This window comes from Microcaecilia unicolor, chromosome 7, assembly GCF_901765095.1.
Source record: "Microcaecilia unicolor chromosome 7, aMicUni1.1, whole genome shotgun sequence".
Lineage (NCBI taxonomy): Eukaryota > Metazoa > Chordata > Amphibia > Gymnophiona > Siphonopidae > Microcaecilia > Microcaecilia unicolor.
The window spans coordinates 130,986,772-131,006,609 of record NC_044037.1 but is presented as its reverse complement, the minus strand read 5'-3'; the positions used below and the strand labels follow the sequence as shown (position 1 = coordinate 131,006,609).

At 48.0% G+C, this 19,838-nt stretch overlaps 1 protein-coding gene across 6 annotated transcripts in view; it reads left to right on the top strand.

The window, feature by feature from the left end:
• Positions 1-19,838, top strand: part of FTCD (formimidoyltransferase cyclodeaminase) — a 1,011,684-nt gene that overhangs the window by 849,151 nt on the left and 142,695 nt on the right. For all 6 annotated transcript variants that reach the window (XM_030210600.1, XM_030210602.1, XM_030210603.1 and 3 more), the window contains one exon: positions 19,232-19,275. In XM_030210600.1, the coding sequence (XP_030066460.1) occupies positions 19,232-19,275 (44 nt within the window). The remainder of the gene's footprint in view (positions 1-19,231; positions 19,276-19,838) is intronic.

Here is a 19,838-nt window from a genome sequence, read left to right as displayed (position 1 = left end):
CAGCATTTCTCCTCTCTCTTCCCTCTCCTGTATCCATATAAAGAAATAATTCTCTCTCCCCTCTCCTCCATCCAAGTGCATTTCTCCTCTCTCCCCGCCAACCCCTCCATCCATCCATGTCCAGCAATTCTCCTGTATCTCCTGCTCTCCTCTCCATCCATGTCCAGCATGTCTCCTCTCTCCCCTGCTCTCCCCTCCCATGTCCAGCGATTCTCTCTGTCCCCTGTCCTCCCCTGCCATCCCTGACCAGCCATTCTCCTCTGTCCCCTGTCCTCCCCTGCCATCCATGACCAGCCATTCTTCTCTGCCCCCTGTCCTCCCCTGCCACCCGTGACCAGCCATTCTTCTGTGCTCCGTCCTCCCCTGCCATCTGTGACAGCTATTCTTCTCTGCCCCCTGTCCTCCCCTGCCATCCGTGACCAGCCATTCTTCTGTGCTCCGTCCTCCCCTGCCATCCGTGACCAGCTATTCTTCTCTGCCCCCTGTCCTCCCCTGCCATCCGTGACCAGCCATTCTTCTGTGCTCCGTCCTCCCCTGCCATCCGTGCCAGCCATTCTTCTGTGCTCCGTCCTCCCCTGCCATCCGTGACCAGCCATTCTTCTCTGCCCCCTGTCCTCCCCTGCCATCTGTGACCAGCCATTCTTCTCTGCTCCGTCCCTCCCCTGCCATCCGCCACCCATTCTTCTCTGCCCCCTGTCCTCCCCTGCCATCTGTGACCAGCCATTCTTCTCTGCTCCGTCCTCCCCTGCCATCCGCGACCCATTCTTCTCTGCCCCCTGTCCTCCCCTGCCATCCATGTCCACTGATTATCCTCTCTCCCCTCCCCTCTCCTTCATGTCCAGCAATTTTCTCTTCCCTGCCTTCCCCTTCTTCTCCAGCCCCAGCATCAGACCCTCAGCCCCAAACCTCAGCGTCTGTCCTTGGTCCCTTTTTCTCCCAGCCACAGAGTCAGACTCTTCTCCCTAAATCAGCTCCCTTCTCCCAGCCCCAGCAAAATACCCTTCTCTCTCCTCAACCCCTAGTGCCCAGCATGTGCCCTGTTCTCCCATCCCCAGGGTCTGCCATTATCCAACCCCCACATCAGACCTTCTCCCCACCCGACATCGAGGATCCAGCGCCCCTGCCCCAGCTGCCCGCCCTCTTGCTTCCCGACAGCCCCGCTTTCCGGTCCAAACCTCCCCCCCCCCCGCGACGCTTTCAATCTTTTATTAATTTTTTTACTTGCAGTCACAGCGCCGGCGTTGTTGAGAGGACCAGGCTCGCCTCCTCATGCTTTCCTTCCCTTCGCTGTTCCGATTCGCTGCCTCTCAGTGTCCCGCCTTTCTGTGACGTGTTCCTGTTTCCGCGAAGGCGGGACACTGAGAGCAGCGAATCGGAACAGCGAAGGGAAGGAAAGCATGAGGAGGCGAGCCTAGTCCTCTCAAACCAACGCCGGCGCTGTGACTGCAAGTAAAAAAAATAAAATAAAAGATTGAAACGCGTCGCGGGGGGGGGGGGGGGGAGAGGTTTGGATCGGAAAGCAGGGCTGTCGGGAAGCAAAGAGGGCGGGCAGCTGGGGCAGGGGCGCTGGATCTCGACGGGCGGCAGGAACGCAAGTCAGGAACCCTAGGGCGAAAAAAGGTGCCGGTACGCTGTAACGGCGCGTACCCGGCACAAAAAAAGCACTGGTTGAGTATTATATATTAATCTAATTATCTTACTGCCCAGGTAGCTTATTTGTCTGGAGGTCAGAGCGAGCTAGGTATCTGCATTTAAATTAAGCTGTTATCAATGCAAGTACAAAGTTATTTCCTTATCTTTTTAAAGCGAGGTAAGGCAATTGCAATTAAATCATTGTAGAGAATAATATTATTTTGGTTGAACAGTCGTTTTGTTTAAGATATTTGAAAGTATCTGCATTAAAATCATTACAGGGAATGGTGCTATTTTGGGTGTAGGATTCAGTTTCCCTTCTATTTAGAGCAGTAATGCAGAGTATAAAACTTTTGAATCCAATTGAAAGCGGTGCATGCATTAGCCTTCTATTTAAAGCAAGCAAAGCAAAGCAAAGTATATACTTTTAAATCAATCTGAAAGCAGTGCATGCAGTTAAGCAAAGCAGGCAGTTATTTTATATATTTATTACATGTGTTGTCCTTGTTCCATGGTCGGGATGTTCTTCTGTCCTCTGTTCCAGTAGTGGTCGGCTCCGTTGTGGTCGGGTAGCGGGGGGGGGGAGGGCCACGGTCGTGCGGTTCGCGGCTGGCCGGTCGCTAGTGAGGACAAACAGTCCGTTGTCTCCGGCTCTCCGCGCTCCGGCCTGCTCCTCAGGCTTCCGTGCAGTGCTTCTTTCCTCCTCAGTCCGCCTACTTCGGTGATCGGCGTTCCTCCACTCTCCTGGGCGTCACGAGGTCTTGGGCGGTCCGAGCGGTCCCAGCGGCGCATCGAACCCGGACCGAGGAAGCATTAATCCCTTCAGCAGCTCTCCACAAAGGGCCATCGGTTGACGGACCAGTCGATCTCGCCGCGGCTTGACTAGTCCGATCTGGGAGGTGGCAGGCAGATATTCCCGATCAGCTTCGGGACCTCTCGCTTGCTCGTTTGTTCACCCTGGAGCACTGCGATATCATCCTGGTCTGGGAGCTGATACAGCTCCGATTCTGCTCCGGTCTGGTTTTCAGCTCGGTCCGGTTAGTTTGGGCTGATCCAGGCAGGCTCAGTTAGGCCAGATGGGCCTGTCCGGTCGGGGATGTGTCGCGGCCACGAGGTCAGCTGCAAACAGGCCATCTCGGCCCAGTCTCGGGCTTGCTCACCCATGCTGGAGTTCAACGAGGCTGTCGTAGTCCTGCAACTCCCCGGTCGATTGCGGATTAGCTCCGGTTCAGTTCCGGTCCATTCCGGTCCGGTTGAAGACGGCTTTAGATGGTCCAGGTAGGTCTATTACTTCTGGACCTCAGGAGCTCCTTATCTGAGCTCCTTACCTGTTCGGCCATCTTACTGCATATTATCTACTATAATAAAACTCACCCTCAAACATTCTGAAGACAACGTTCTGAAGTCACTCAGTCAATCACTGAAGGGTTCATGGATTCATGGTGGTGAAGCCACAACACCGACCATGTCTCTCTGCCCTGCCCTCGCATGACGGACCAATCAGAAAAAACACCCTCAACATTCTGAAACACAAAGGACCATCACAACACCGTTCCCAGGCAACACTAGGCAACGTAAGACGGACCAATCAGAGGAAACTACGTGACAATAAGGGAGGAGCATTCCCAGCAGAATGGCTCATTATCTGTGCAGCACGGAGAGCACTGAACCACCGCTGGAATGAGAGAAGAATATTCCTGCTGTGGGTATGTGCAAAAATAGACCGGGGGGGGGGGGGGGGGAAAGAAATTTTTAAATGCCTAATGCCAGTACTGAAGAATGCCAGAGGGCCTATAGCACAGACTATATTTGGGATCGCTTGACATGGAGTCAGAGGAGCCGGAAAACCAATGTGCCCGTCACCATCTGGGATGTGGGCGAACAGGACAAGCTGCGGCCCCAGCTGGAAGGATTACCCGCGACCCAGCCAGCAGCAAACAGCGACCAAGGACAGCACAGCACATCCCAACCCCCAAGCAAAAAAACAAAACAAAAAAAGACACATATCAACAACCTGCACACACACCGCACCCTCACACACTCACACACACACACACAAAAATAACTCTTGTGGACACATACACACACACACACACACAAAAAAAGCACATGCTAGCACCCGTTTCATTGGTTTCGGAAACGGGCCTTTTTTACTAGTTATATAATAAAACGCACCTCCAATGTTCTGAAGCTGGCAGCGAGGACAAAAACCTTGAAGCATTCGTGCTCATGTTTCCATCTGCTGACATGATGATGTATCGCATCTACGGTTGCGTCACAAAGGAAGGACTGTGCCTAATCACAGCACAGCAGCAGAGTCCTTAAGAAAACAGATTACTTCCACACACCGCACTCCACCTCCTCTCCGAAGGACTACCTCCCCAGTCCCCATTAAGAAAACAGATTATCTCCACCGTCCGGAATACACACACAGTAAATCAAAGCAGCAGGTCTTTAAACATGAGAATCTGTTAAGTAACAGGAACCATTCCAGATGCACTTGCTACTCCAAGACCCTGTTCAAGCAGTAGAAAAGAAACCCACAGGCATACAAGGGAGGTTGCGTTAGTTTTCAGATAAGAGAGAGAATTCTAGCTGCTGTATTAGCCCACATGGATCTGTGGAAAGTAAGGGTTAACAAGCAAGCTGTAGGGAGACTTTTTATCGGCCACATCAGTTCAGAAGTCAACCTACCCCATTAAGAAAACACATTATCACCACCCTCCCGTCAGCAACCGCCTGAGCGCCTACAGACCCCCATCCTTCCAAACATCAGTTCAGAAGTCGTCCTACATCTTCAAAATCAGGCACCCTCCCAATGAAGCAGTAAAAAGAAAAAAAACAATGCAGGCACTGCCCTTAACATGAGGCAGCCATGGCATAATTATATATATATAGAAATCATATGAAGGGTTATTCTGTTAAAAGCTTGGTATTTGAATTGAATTCTTATTTCAAATTTCAACTTTTACTTTGTAAGTGAAGTGAAGGTATGCCAGATGGTTCAGATTATATTGAACTCTAGCTGTCGAGCTAAGGTTAGGAAAGGTCCGTGAGAAATGAAACTCTGTCCCTTGGAATTGCCATGCTAGCTGGCACAGCTGTAAACTATTATGATATGAATAAAGAATGAGCAGAATATGATTAATTGTAGTTTAAAATGCTTAGATAGAAAATACTATTTAGAGAGAGAGAGGCAATAGATTAGTATTTACAAGTTTTTGATATTTAGAATATGTCTTATAAGAAATACTGATTCTGTGTAAATTAATAAGGTTTGTGTCTGTGTAGAATATCTGTTAAATTCTGTATTACTCTTTGTCTGCTGTTTAAGAGGTCAAGCAAGGACTGCATTGAGGAGATCAACATGTGGTTTGACTTAGCCATAGTTCTGGCTGGTTCAATGTATAAGCTGATAGGTGAAGAGGTCAGGACTAGTCAGCTCTCTTCTCCTTGATTAATTATAGCTAAGTGTAGGACTGGCCTCCTGGAAGTAATAACCTGATATGTATGCTATTAAGTAAGATTGGCTTTTGACCCCTTTAATGAATGCCAGAGTTTAGTTAGCAGTTAGTACTAGGAATATGAGAAATCAATCATAATGAGAAATATAAGAGTTCTGGAGACCAAATGTCTGGCTTAAGGGGCCCCAGGTCACAGGTCAGTTTAGGATGTCTGGAACCTATGTAACTGATATTTCAAAAGTAATGATTGGTTGAGGCAAGGTAGCCAATCAATTTCTTAACCAATTGGGAGTAAAGGGGGCTAGGCTAGGAGGAGGGCTTAGGACCCTATTTAAGTAGGAGCAGAAGCAGTTTACGTCAGAAGGAGCTCAGAAGAAAGAGAAGGACAGAAGGAACAGACAGAAGAAGGAGAAGACAGCATAAGAAGAGAAGCAGCTGAGACAAAGACACAGAGAGCTGAGAGAAAGAGAAGAGAGCTAGAACTGATGTCCTGCTTTGTTTGCTGGCAAATAAAGAAGATTTTTCTCTCATACTGGTGTGTGCTGTCTGACTCCTGAAGCATCACAAATTCATGCCTCCATTCCTGCAACAATTCTTGGTGGCAGCGGTGGGATGAATCCTGCATTAATCCCAGCACCCAACAGACTGGAGAACATTCGCCGGGTATGTATTCTGTATTCTGTATTGTAATTCTAGCTAGAAAATTGTAAATCAGCCCCTCAAACAAATTGAGGAAGGAGAGCCTGATCAACTCTCAGCGAAGGCCCTAGTACCTTCTAATCTAGAGGAGATTAGAAGCAAAAACGCTTGAGCTTATCTGTATTTGAGAAATCTGAAATTGTTGGGTGGGATTTTCTGTATGGAATGTGTGATGCCTGAATGTTAATGAGTGCGGACTTCTTATAGCTGCATTTCCAATTAACGCGAGTTCAATTGGTCAGCAACGGAAGGAAGCGATTGTTGTCTGTCTACCTAGTGTCTCGAGAGTGCAGACCCCTTACTGCATTCTCAAAAATTCCCTCCCTTTTTGTGTGTTGTAACTGTAAGCATTATGGGTGGGACATCATCTAGACAAATTGCTACCCCCCTAGACTGTATGCTTAAGAACTTCAAGAAAGGATTTTTAATTAATGACTATGGACAGACTTTAAGCTCAAGTACTCTAAGAACCTTGTGTGAAGTTGAGTGGCCATCTATGGGAGTGGGGTGGCCCCCTAGTGGCAGCTTAGATATTGAAGTAATCCGGAAGGTCTACAGCATAGTTGTAGGAGAATCAGAATATTCTGAACAACTCCCTTATATAGATTCCTGGGACAGCCTTGTGACTGACCCTCCCTCCTGGTTAAAAACTTATATGGGATCCCCAGTAAAATTTATGTTAGGCCGTGTTCAAAGAAAGATTAGAAAATCTAAACTAGAAGAGGGAAAGAGCCCTAGGAAGCTTACCACCCAATCAGTGGCTTCCGCCCCTACCCTGTCTGAGAAACCCATACTCTCTGATGACCCCTCAGATCTTGAGCCACCACCTTATGGCCCATTGTTGGGGTTCCGTGCTACCCCCAGAGATCCACGCCGTCCAGCCCAAGCTTCTCCAGCACAGGCTTCTCCGGATAGTTCCTCTTCTGTGCGAACCCCACCACATCCTAGGTTGGACTTTTCACCCGGCCTCTACCCTTCTGTGCCACATCCTCTCCTGTTAACCTCTGAAGACCCGCTTTGGGTTCCACTCCCTGACTCCTCAACTCCTGACAGCCCAGCCTCTCCCTCTAATACCCCTACCCACTCATCAGGGGCCCGGCATCCCTTTCAATGGACTGACTCACCTGTGACCACCTCTCAGTCTATGAGTACCCCTCCCCATCCCTCAGGGGTTCAACATACCTCCACTGAATGGGTTAGACCTGCTGCAATCACCTTTGAGCATGATAGGAGGGTAGCTCCTAGCTCTACCTCAGGTTCCATTCCCACCTCCTCGAGAGTTCTGCCACTCCGTCAGGTAACTACCACTCGACCGGATCCTAATAATCAGGGTCAGGTTATACAGGCACAGGCCTATCAGTATGTACCCTTCGCAACCACCGATCTCCTGAATTGGAAGACGCATTACCCCTCTTATACTGAAAAGCCTCAGGCAGTGGTGGACCTAGTGGCTAGCATTATGGCCACCCATAACCCAACCTGGACTGATTGTCAACAACTTCTCCTGACCCTCTTCACAACTGAGGAGAGGCGGAAGATTTTGCAAAATGCTGAGGCCATCACGCGAGAGCGTGTCCCCGGGGGGACACAGGACCCAGAGGGATGGGTTAGAGCTCGGTTTCCTCGCGCAGCTCCAGATTGGGATCCAAATGATGGGCAGCACTATGAACTGTTGTCTGGCTATTGCCGGGACTTGCTGGAAGGTATGAGGAAAGGCATAAAGAGGCCCATTAATCTGGCAAAGGTCTCTGAAATTCTCCAAGGGGCAACTGAATCCCCTGGGGCCTTTTTAGAGCGACTAATTGAAGCCTACAGAACATACACCCCATTTGACCCTGAAGCCCAAGAAAACCAGAGAATGGTGAATAGCGCATTGGTGGCCCAGAGTATGCCAGATATCCGGAAGAAGTTGCAGCGTCAGGAGGGATTCGCAGGGATGAATACCACCCAGCTAATTGAGATCGCAACCAAGGTTTTCATTAATAGAGATCAGGAGGTGCGCCGAGAGGCTGACCGGAAGATGCAGAAGAAGGCCGACCTTTTAGCGGCAGCCATTACTAATTCCACCCTTAACCGAGGTCGACCTCTAGCTAATGGGAAGCCAAAGTGGGACCCCGGACCACCAGCCAGGCCCCGAGATTCCTTCAATCAATCCCGGCCAAGGGGGGAGAATCCCAGACCAAGATTGGAGAGGGACCAGTGTGCCTATTGTAAGGAAAGAGGGCACTGGAAAGATGAATGCCCCCAGAGGCGCCAGGGACTGAGAAGGGGACCAGGAGATCGAGGAAGCCGAGGCCGAGTTCGAGAGGGAAGATATGAGCCTCCTGAATCTGACATCATCGGGATAGCCGAGATGGCAGAATGGGACGAATAGGACAGACCGGGTTCCTACAAACTGGGCTCCCAGGAACCTATGGTCAAGCTAACTATAGGGAGCCGCTCAATTCCATTCATGATTGATACAGGAGCTGAACATTCTGTTGTGACGGAGCGATTAGCGCCTGTGTCTGGAAAAACTGTCCGAGTGGTGGGAGCCACGGGGGTGCAGAACCGGAGGCCTTTCCTGACAACCCGTAGATGCCAATTAGGCTCACACATAGTCACTCATGAATTCCTGTATATGCCAGACTGTCCAATCCCTTTGTTAGGTCGAGACCTGCTGTCCAAGCTTAGGGCCCAAATTTCTTTTGACTCTGATGGCCAGACTTCAGTCTCCTTTCGGCCCCCGATATTCAGCCCTAAGGGTATATTGAGTTTCTGTTGCCCTCTTGAAGAAGAATGGCGGCTGCATCAGTCACATAGCCAAGTTGACCTACCCCTGGCAGACAGCTTTCAGGTCAGTGGGGTATGGGCAGAAGATAATCCCCCAGGGTTGGCCCGAAATATTCCTCCTGTACATGTAGACTTACTTCCAAATGCCCGGCCAATCCATCTTCGCCAATACCCAATTCCCAGAAAGGCTCTGGAAGGGATCCAAGCACATTTGAATCGTCTGTTATCCCATGGAATTATTCGTCCTTGTCAGTCTCCATGGAATACGCCACTATTGCCAGTTCAGAAGCCAGGGACTGAGGACTACCGGCCAGTCCAAGACTTACGAGTGGTTAACAAATCCACTATCTCATTACACCCTGTAGTGCCTAATCCATATGTCCTGCTAGGATTGATACCTTCTGGAGCTACCCATTTCACAACACTAGACCTAAAAGATGCCTTCTTTTTGTATTCGGGTGGCCCCCGCTAGTCAATTGCTTTTTGCCTTTCAATGGGAAAACCCAGTAACAGGAAGGAAGCTTCAGTATACATGGACCCGCCTGCCACAGGGGTTCAAGAATTCCCCCACCATTTTTGGGACTGCCCTAGGCAAGACCTTAAGACGCTAATCTGAGCCTTCCAGGCGAGTTTTACTCCAGTATGTAGATGACCTCCTGATTGCAGCAGTGACCCAGGAAGAGTGTTTTGAGGCTACTAGAGAATTGCTGGAGCTACTCTTGGATGCAGGCTATAAGGTCTCACGCTCAAAGGCCCAAACTTTGTCAGTCAGAAGTGAAGTATCTGGGCTTTTTGCATTTCCCAGGGAAGTCGGAGACTGGATGCTAGTAGGAAGCAAGCGGTAGATGCAATTCCCCAACCCAAGTCCAGAAGAGAGTTAGGGAATTCCTGGGAGCAGCGGATTCTGCAGAATTTGGATTCCAAATTTGCAATTGATGGCGAAACCCCTTTACCAAGCCACAAAGGGGGGTGAAAAGGAACCATTTGAATGGGGACCTACTGCTCAACAATCCTTCATTGCCATAAAGAAAGCCCTACTCCAAGCCCCTGCGTTAGGCCTTCCTGATGTGGAGAAACCTTTCTCATTGTATGTCCACGAGCGACAGGGGGTTGCTCTGGGTGTGCTGACCCAGATGATGGGATCCTGGCAGAGGCCTGTTGCATACCTGTCTAAACAGCTGGATGGAGTGGCTAAAGGATGGCCAGCCTGCATGAGGGCCATTGCAGCAACAGCCTTACTGTCCAGGAACTGATAAGTTGACCTTGGGGCAAGAACTGGTTGTTAAAGTCCCCCATGCAGTTCTCACCCTCATGGAGTATAAGGGCAACCACTGGTTTACAAATAACCGCATGGTTAAGTACCAAGCCAGCTTGTGTGAGAATCCACGGATACACCTGAAACAGTGGCTACATTCATCCTGCTACTCTTTTGCCAGCATCTGAGGGACCACCAGATCATGACTGTATCCAAACTATGGATGAAGTGTACTCCAGTCGACCAGATCTTAAAGATGTTCCGTGGAGGGACCCAGATGTAATTTATTTCACAGATGGAAGCAGTTATTGGAGAACTCCAAGCGACTGGCAGGCTATGCTGTGGTGACAGAGGACAAGGTGTAGAAGCGAGAGCCCCTGCCCCAAGGAACTTCAGCCCAGAAAGCAGAACTTGTGGCCCTCATACGAGCTCTGGAGTTAGCAGCAGGACTGGTAACCAACATTTATACTGATTCCAAATATGCCTTCACAACTCTACATGCTCATGGAGCTTTGTATAAGGAAAAGGGACTCATAAATGCTGCAGGCCAACCTGTTAAGTATGGACCTGAAATACTTCAGCTGCTAGAGGCTGTTTGGGCCCCCAAGAAGGTAGCTGTCATTCACTGCAGGGGACACCAAAGAATAGATACTCCAGTGGCCCGAGGGAACCGCCATGCTGATCGGGTGGCCAAGGAAGCTGCTCGAGGACCCCCAGCAAGTACTGTGACTCCCCTGTTCCAAATCCGATTGCAAGAATGGACGCCTATGTATACCCAAGTGGAAGAGAAATGGGCTCAAGAAGAAGGTGCAGTAAGGAGACCTGATGGCTGGTTACATCTCCCTGATACCAGAGTTCTGGTGCCACGCCACCTAGCTTGGCCTGTAGTGTCTCAAGCTCATGACCTATCACACTTAGGGAAAACAGCACTAGCCCGCCTACTCAATCGAGTAGTGGTGCTGGAAGGATTGGATAGTCTGGTTGCCACTGCCTCTGCCCGATGTACTCTCTGTGCCCAGAATAATGCTCGTCAGGGACCCCGTATTCCACCAGGAGTTCAGTCTAGAGGACTAACACCCTTTGAGTCCCTAGTTATAGACTTCACAGAAATGCCCAGGAGTGGTAGGCTCCGATACCTCTTAGTTATGGTTTGTACCTTTTCTGGGTGGGTGGAAGCATATCCTACAGTCACTGAGAAAGCCACAGAAGTAGCTCGAGCTCTCCTTAGGGATGTCATCCCCAGGTATGGACTGCCCCTTGTCATAGGTTCAGATAATGGTCCCGCCTTTGTTGAAGCTACACTTCAGGCCCTGTCCCGCGCATTGCGCATTACCTGGAAATTGCATTGTGCCTATCGTCCCCAGAGTTCAGGGCAGGTTGAGCGGGCAAACAGAACCTTGAAAAATAGCCTAGCAAAGATTTGTCAGGAAACCCAACTGAAATGGCCACAGGCATTGCCACTAGCCCTCTTTCGCCTCCGATGCACCCCAACTAAAGGAACAGCCCTCTCTCCCTTTGAAATTGTGTATGGGAAGCCCCCAGCCATTTTACAGGGAATTAAGGGAGACATAGGGATTTAGGGTCTGCCCAGGTGCAGGAGCAGGTAGCCCTCCTGGGTAAGATAATTTCTGAGCTTCAGTCTTATGTGAGAGAAATAAACCCTGTCCCCTTCCAGGCTCAGGTACATTCCTTCCTGCCAGGGGATAGAGTTTGGGTGAAAGACTGGAAGCTCCAGCCTTTGGGGCCCCGATGGAAAGGACCTTTTACTGTTTTGCTTTCTACCCCTGCAGCTGTGAAGGTCGCAGGGATTACTCCATGGGTCCATTGGTCTCGAATTAAGTCTGCTGACCAGACTGAGCCCAGCACGGATCAGACGGAGCCTAGACAGTGGAGAGCAGAAAGAGATCCAGCGGAGCCATTGAAGTTGCGCCTGACCCGAACCAAAGAATCTACTAGCTGAAAAGAAGGGTCAACTGCATACTGCAGGAGCTGCTGAACTTCGGCTTCATACTGAGACTCTTTCTGTCCAGATTCTGGCTTTCTTGGAATTTGAAAGCTTGATCCTTATCAGTTGAGGGTCTATCCCAACTGGTATAAGAACTCAAAGACTGAGAACACTATATGAGAGTAATCTGTGATTAGCACAGACTGTTGAAATATTATTGCTTAATTAGTTTGCTGTATTTGTTTTAGATTAGGAAGAAAGAAAATGTTAGTAGTTTGGATGCTTTTGTTGTTTTCTACTCCTTGCCTCCTTGTTCCTAATACCCCAACTCGCTCCAACCTTTGGTTACACTCTGTCCAGGAACTAATTAGCCAGGCAAAGATTACTTCCCCTTGTATTGTGTGTTCCCGATTTTCTCCTTATACCACAGATGTCCCAGCTGTACCTGTCCCTGTGCAACTCCCAGCTCTTATACCTCCCTATTTTTCGAGTTCAGGCCCTTGGAGCCAGGATTATACTTGGTGGTCCTTTTATAATGCTACTTCCCCCTCTGAATCTTCTCTAAGGCCAGTTTTTACGTCTCCCTATCCAGCCTCTGGAGTGTTTTGTTTAACAAGAAGCATCTCAACTGTTCTTCCCATTCCCTGTAACTATACTAATGTTCTCCCAGAAAAAGGAGAATCTGTGTGGATAGTTTCTCCAGGTACTCCTATGTGCCCTGCTACCATACCTGTAGATTATGACCCAGGTGATTATCTGGCTCCTAAGCGTACCACTGAGAAGACTATAGTGTCCAAGCTTATTTTCTACTTTCATAAGTCCCCGGGGTATGAAGAGTTATTAACAAATGAGCAGCCTGTCACAATTGGGGATTGGCGCCTATGGTGTGCAAAGTCTCCATTTCGTCTTCGTTCCCCCTGGGATAGGGGCTCGCATTATGGGCACCCTAAGTACCCTGTCCAGCCTGAGCCAACATTTATTGGGAACTTTCCTCACCCTCTCCTTGGTCATTACTGGCTCTGTGATAATGTCCTCCACATGATTCTTCCCCCTACATATAATTTTTGTGTATTGGTAACCTTGAATTATTTTCCTAAAGTTATTCCTCTTAAGCCACTATCCCCGCACCGCTCTAAGCGAGAGGCTTTGTCCTTACCCTCCTCCGTTGCCACAGAGGATGAGGCGATTGAATTAGCCCTCCAGTATATCAATTCTACTTATCCTCTGACTAAAAAGAGACTTGTAGCCCTTTCTGCCACGGCCTGGATTCCAATTGGAGGCCCGGTAGCGGGTATTACTGAACTAGGTATGGCTACCCGGAGACTTCAGTCCCTACTCCATGTTTTAGTTCATGAGCTGAACGTGGTAGTCAATGCATTGCAGGATCAAATTAATGAATTAAGTATAGTTTCTCGGTATAATCGTATGGGCCTTGACTACCTCTTTGCAGCTCAGGGTGGCCTCTGCACAGTGTTAAATTCTTCAGAGTGCTGTACTATTGTCATAAATAGGACGCATGTAGTTAGGCATGCCATGGATAAAGTCCTACAGTTGGCTAGCCTTAATGTGGAGGATTACCGAGGAGGATTAGACCTTACCTCCTGGTGGTGGTCATTGACCTCCTGGATACGTCCCTTGTTCATTTCCCTAATAGTCTTAGTTTTAGCAGGGTTGTTGTTTTGTTTCCTGGCCTCATGTGCTTCGGCAGTATGCCGTCGAACCTTAACAAGTAGGGTAATGGTGATTCACAAGTCTATTCCTAGTTAGGATCACTATAATCTCCAGAGTTTGAGTTGTGAGACTTATCTCTGCATAAGCTGATTTTAGTCTCAAAGGGGGGAATGAGGGAGCCATGGCATAATTATATATATATAAGAAATCATATGAAGGGTTAATTCTGTTAAAAGCTTGGTATTTGAATTGAATTCTTATTTCAAATTTCAACTTTTACTTTGTAAGTGAAGTGAAGGTATGCCAGATGGTTCAGATTATATTGAACTCTAGCTGTCGAGCTAAGGTTAGGAAAGGTCAGTGAGAAATGAAACTCTGTCCCTTGTGAATTGCCAATGCTAGCTGGCACAGCTGTAAACTATTATGAATGAATAAAGGAATGAGCCAGACATATGATTAATTGTAGTTTAAAATGCTTAGATAGAAAATACTATTTAGAGAGAGAGAGGCAATAGATTAGTATTTACAAGTTTTTGATATTTAGAATATGTCTTATAAGAAATACTGATTCTGTGTAAATTAATAAGGTTTGTGTCTGTGTAGAATATCTGTTAAATTCTGTATTACTCTTTGTCTGCTGTTTAAGAGGTCAAGCAAGGACTGCATTGAGGAGATCAACATGTGGTTTGACTTAGCCATAGTTCTGGCTGGTTCAATGTATAAGCTGATAGGTGAAGAGGTCAGGACTAGTCAGCTCTCTTCTCCTTGATTAATTATAGCTAAGTGTAGGACTGGCCTCCTGGAAGTAATAACCTGATATGTATGCTATTAAGTAAGATTGGCTTTTGACCCCTTTAATGAATGCCAGAGTTTAGTTAGCAGTTAGTACTAGGAATATGAGAAATCAATCATAATGAGAAATATAAGAGTTCTGGAGACCAAATGTCTGGCTTAAGGGGCCCCAGGTCACAGGTCAGTTTAGGATGTCTGGAACCTATGTAACTGATATTTCAAAAGTAATGATTGGTTGAGGCAAGGTAGCCAATCAATTTCTTAACCAATTGGGAGTAAAGGGGGCTAGGCTAGGAGGAGGGCTTAGGACCCTATTTAAGTAGGAGCAGAAGCAGTTTACGTCAGAAGGAGCTCAGAAGAAAGAGAAGGACAGAAGGAACAGACAGAAGAAGGAGAAGACAGCATAAGAAGAGAAGCAGCTGAGACAAAGACACAGAGAGCTGAGAGAAAGAGAAGAGAGCTAGAACTGATGTCCTGCTTTGTTTGCTGGCAAATAAAGAAGATTTTTCTCTCATACTGGTGTGTGCTGTCTGACTCCTGAAGCATCACAAATTCATGCCTCCATTCCTGCAACAAACACACAGGCAAAACAATAAAAAAACACACACACACTCACTCTCACCCTAAATATATAACCACCCTTCTCCCCCTCTTACACCAAATCACTGTCGGCTCAACAACCCACCCACCCTTCCCATTCTGAGACACACAAACAACATAACAAACAAAAAAAAACAGCACTACCAGTCTACTCCACCCTCTCTCACTTTCACACACACACAAACACTCTCTGTAAAACATACACAGATACACTCTCTGTCACTGGCACTACAAGTACTTTCAAGACAATGCCATTTTAACTCTGTTGCTTTGACAACCCTTTCCACCTATGTATTAAAGTTGAGACATGCTTTATATTTAACTAGCCATTGGGGCTAGTATAGGACGGGGGGGGGGGGAGAGGTTTGAAAGGCCCCTTCTCGCCGCTGCCCCTCCGAGGTCACCGCTAGGCCCCCCTCCTCCTGGAGTTGACTTACCGAGGGGACCTAGTACTTACTGTCTATCATAATTTATTAATAGATAAGGCATGCTTGATAGGGAAGAAGTGTATACTATCCTTGTATGGCTTGGAACATTACTGTGTGAATTAAATTAGAGACTGGTCTATTTGAATAACTGAGAATTAGAGCTTGCATTCAAGACCATAAGAAAAGATTTGTGCAAACTCTGCTAGTTATTGCAGACAGTGTGGAGCCAGCTTTCCTGCAAAGAGAATGCAAACAGCATAATCAATTAGCCAAAGCCAGGTGTTTTACACAGAGTAAGAGGCTGTGTACCCTTCTCCCATTTTTACTTCTGCAAAGTTATCATTAAGGTACACAATCTCTGCCTGCAAGCTATTTAGAAAAAAGTGCACTTAGGAAGCAATGCAAGTGTGAGAATTTTAGTAGCAGTGATTTTACGTCTTCAGTTGATAGTGGTTGGAATGATTCCCATAGTTAGTTTGCTTTAATTCCTTGACTTGAATCTAGGCTGGAGTTAACTCCTGAGTCATAGCCTTTCAAGTTTATTTTCTTTTGGATTAAATTTGGCTAGGTCAATTCTAATTTGATTGACCTTGCTTTCGAAGTAGTCAGCTAGATTTTGAGTGGGCGAGGGCGGGACACAGGCAGGGAAGGAAGGCCGACGGCAGCTCAGCTGAGCTGTGTGCTGCGTTCCCGCGCTGTTTCTATAGCGGAGCGAGGGCTCGGCCCGGGTGGAGGGTGGGTGGCGGCGGCGACTCTGGGTGGGGGGAGTGGTGGCGGTGACCTTGGGGGGGGGAAGAAGCGGTAGCGATGGCGGTTTCGTCTCTCCCCTTGCGCAGTAGAGACCCTCTCTGTCCCGCCCCCATCATCACGTATTGACTCGGTCACTCGCCGTTTATATGTTTGACTAGTAAAAAAGGCCTGTTTCTGTCAGTAATGAAACGGGCGCTAGCAAGGTTTTCCTCGGAGTGTATGTTTGAAAGAGAGAGAGTGTGTGTGAGAGATGGAGTGTGTGTATCAGAGAGAGAATGAGAGAGAGAGACAGAGTGTGTATGTGTTTGTGTGAGAGAGAGAGTGTGTGTGAGACAGAGTGTCTGTGTGTGTGAGACTGTGTGTGTGTGTGACAGAGTGTGATAGACAGAGAGTGTGTCAGAGAGAGTGTATGTGACAGAGAATGAGTGTGTGCCCCCCTCTCTCAGGACCCCCCTCCCCACCCCTCTCAGGATACCCTCGCCACCCCACCCCCCTTTATGGTCTGAGGACCCCCTTCCACCCCCACCTCTCTGATCTCAGGACCCCCTCCCTCTCCCCTGCCCCCCCTCCAGCCATCCATGTCCAGTGACCCTCCTCTCCCCCTGCCCCCCCTCCAGCTACCCATGTCCAATGACCCTGCTGTCTCAGCTGGCCCCCCTCCAGGCACCCAGGATTTGTAACTAACCATTGTGTGTCAGGCTCTTCACCTTGGTGACGAAGTGTTCCTCCTGCGAAGTGGAACACCAGCCATCTTGGCAGAGCCGGCGCTCCAGAAGTCGCCCTGATTCTCTCGCCCCCCATGAAGTGGAGCGCCGGCCATCTTGGCAGAACCGGTGCTCCGGAAGCCGCCCTGACCCTCTCTGGGCGCAGGATTCGCGTCGGGAGCTGGGCTGTGCAGCTCTGATAGTTGGGGTGCGCGACAGCTGGTGGGCGCGAGTCTGTTCTTTTTGCTGTGTGGTTTGATGACTAATTTGCGCGTGCCAGTGTTGGGGGGGGGGGGGGGGAAATCAGCTGAGAGTGACTTCAGCCTGGCTACGGAGCCTAGCTCAGCAACTCCAAAGGAGCCACGGACACAGGCAGTCACACATTAGAACGTTGGTGGTGAGAATTATTATATAGGATTTCATATGCATCCACTACTGATACATTCACTTTTTACAAAGAGCTGCATTAGAGGCTTTCCTTGAAGGAGCTGAGATAAACACTGCACAATTCTCTTTTCACTTGAGTTCCCACATTAGAAACTTTAAGGCAATGCACTTAATTTGGAATATACTCTGTTATTCACACATGTGATAATTTGAGAACTTCCATTATAATCTTTATTAGTAGAATCCACTGGACAATTCCAAAATTCTTCACTCCCCCTGAGATTTTTACTGTAAAGTCCAAGATTTTTCACTGTACTGTTCTAGCAAAGCTTAGTGTAGCTAAAGAGCCAGCTAAAACAGCCCCAAGTAGAAGTTTCACCAGTAGACTCTCAATTCATAAGCAAATCTTCTTTATTGTAGTACTCATATGGACAGAACTACTACTACTACTACTACTTAACATTTCTAGAGCGCTACTAGGGTTACGCAGCGCTGTACAATTTAACAAAGAGAGACAGTCCCTGCTCAAAGAGCTTACAATCTAATAGACAAGTGAACGGTCGGTCCGATCGGGGCAGTCAAATTGGGGCAGTCTGGATTCACTGAACGGTAAGGGTTAGGTGCCGAACGCAGCATTGAAGAGGTGGGCTTTAAGCAAAGACTTGAAGATGGGCAGGGAGGGGGCTTGGCGTAAGGGTTCAGGAAGGTTGTTCCAAGCATAGGGTGAGGCGAGGCAGAATGAGCGGAGCCTGGAGTTGGCGGTGGTGGAGAAGGGTACTGAGAGGAGGGATTTATCCTGTGAACGGAGGTTACGGGCGGGAACGTAAGGGGAGATGAGGGTAGAGAGGTAGTGAGGGGCAGCAGACTGAGTGCATTTATAGGTAAGAAGGAGAAGCTTGAATTGAATGCGGTATCTGATCGGAAGCCAGTGAAGTGACCTGAGGAGAGGGGTGATATGAGTATATCGGTTCTGGCGGAATATGAGACGTGCAGCAGAGTTCTGAACAGACTGAAGGGGGGATAGATGGCTAAGTGGGAGGCCGGTGAGGAGTAAGTTGCAGTAGTCCAGGCGAGAGGTAATGAGAGCGTGGACGAGAGTTCGGGTGGTGTGTTCAGAGAGGAAAGGGCGAATTTTGCTGATGTTAAAGAGGAAGAAGCGACAGGTCTTGGCTATCTGCTGGATATGCGCAGAGAAGGAAAGAGAGGAGTCAAAGATGACTCCGAGGTTGCGGGCAGATGAGACGGGGAGGATGAGGGTGTTATCAACTGAGATAGAAAGTGGAGGAAGAGGAGAAGTGGGTTTTGGTGGAAAGACGATAAGCTCGGTCTTGGACATGTTCAGTTTCAGGTGGCGGTTGGACATCCAGGCAGCAATGTCGGATAAGCAGGCCGATACCTTTGCCTGGGTCTCCGCGGTGATGTCTGGTGTGGAGAGATACAGTTGGGTGTCATCAGCATAGAGATGATACTGGAAACCATGAGATGAGATCAGGGAGCCCAGGGAAGAGGTGTAGATTGAGAAGAGAAGGGGTCCAAGGACCGATCCCTGGGGAACACTAACAGATAAGGGGATGGGGGTGGAGGAAGATCCATGAGAGTGAACTTTGAAGGTGCGGTTGGAGAGATAGGAGGAGAACCAGGAGAGGACCTCAATCCAGCTGAGAGGATTACAGTAGATTAAGGAGGGATCAGCCCCCTAGAACAGCTGCTGATCACAAAGCATGTAAGCAAGACTGGGCTCTCTCACACAGCCCACAGGGGCAAACAGGGAGGGCTGGCCGTAGCTCAGAGCTAACAGCCAATAGGAAGGCTCACAAGGAGTCAATCACAGGATACTCAACCTATAGGAAGGGGGGAAGCCCCAGTACACAGTGCTAGCTATTACACAGACAATGTAATTAAATACAAATAATACTCAAATATACATCACAATATACCTTGCCTCCATGAATATGGGGCAGAACAATCTGATCTGGATGTCTCAAATCCAATCTCAGCATTCTATGTAAAATGGAGCTTTGAGTATATTAAAACCAGTATTGCACTTAGCATATTTATTGATAAACAAAATAAGCAATCTGCCTAATTATTTTGCTATCCATTAATCACTGTTTTGTTTATATGCTCTACAGGTCACAACAAAACTTTCTAGAGCTACTACTGAGGAAAAAATCAGGTATGTATCAATTATGAGAACATGGAAAGTGACATGCTACAGAGACCTCTAAATTACCCCCAGAGCAAGAGCACTGCACTGCTTCATGTACCAAGTAGGCATGGGCATGCATGGATTAAGTGTCATGTGAGGACAGTAGTAATTACCACTAGTTGTCCATTGTAGGATAAAGATGTGTATAAAATAATTGTTTTGCACTCTGGAATAACAAAACTACATCTCCTATTTAGCTAAGCAGAGCTCCAACTCATAGGCGGTCGGTGGCCCAACTGTTTGGGGAGGCTAAAGGGGGCGGGGTTATGGGTGGTACCAGGGGGCGGGGCTTACATCCATAATTGTCCGACAACACACAGGAAAAATAAATAAATAAAAGTAAAATAGTCACAATTAATACCTTTAACAATTCAACATCAGATCCTCCAAAATATTATAAAACCATGTCTGATGTTATGACAAACAAACTAAAATGAATTTAAAGTGTTGATGTCACCTTAGTACGCCCAACACACAATCTTTCCACTGCAAAACACTATACACAAACTTGTGCAAAAACACACTCAGAA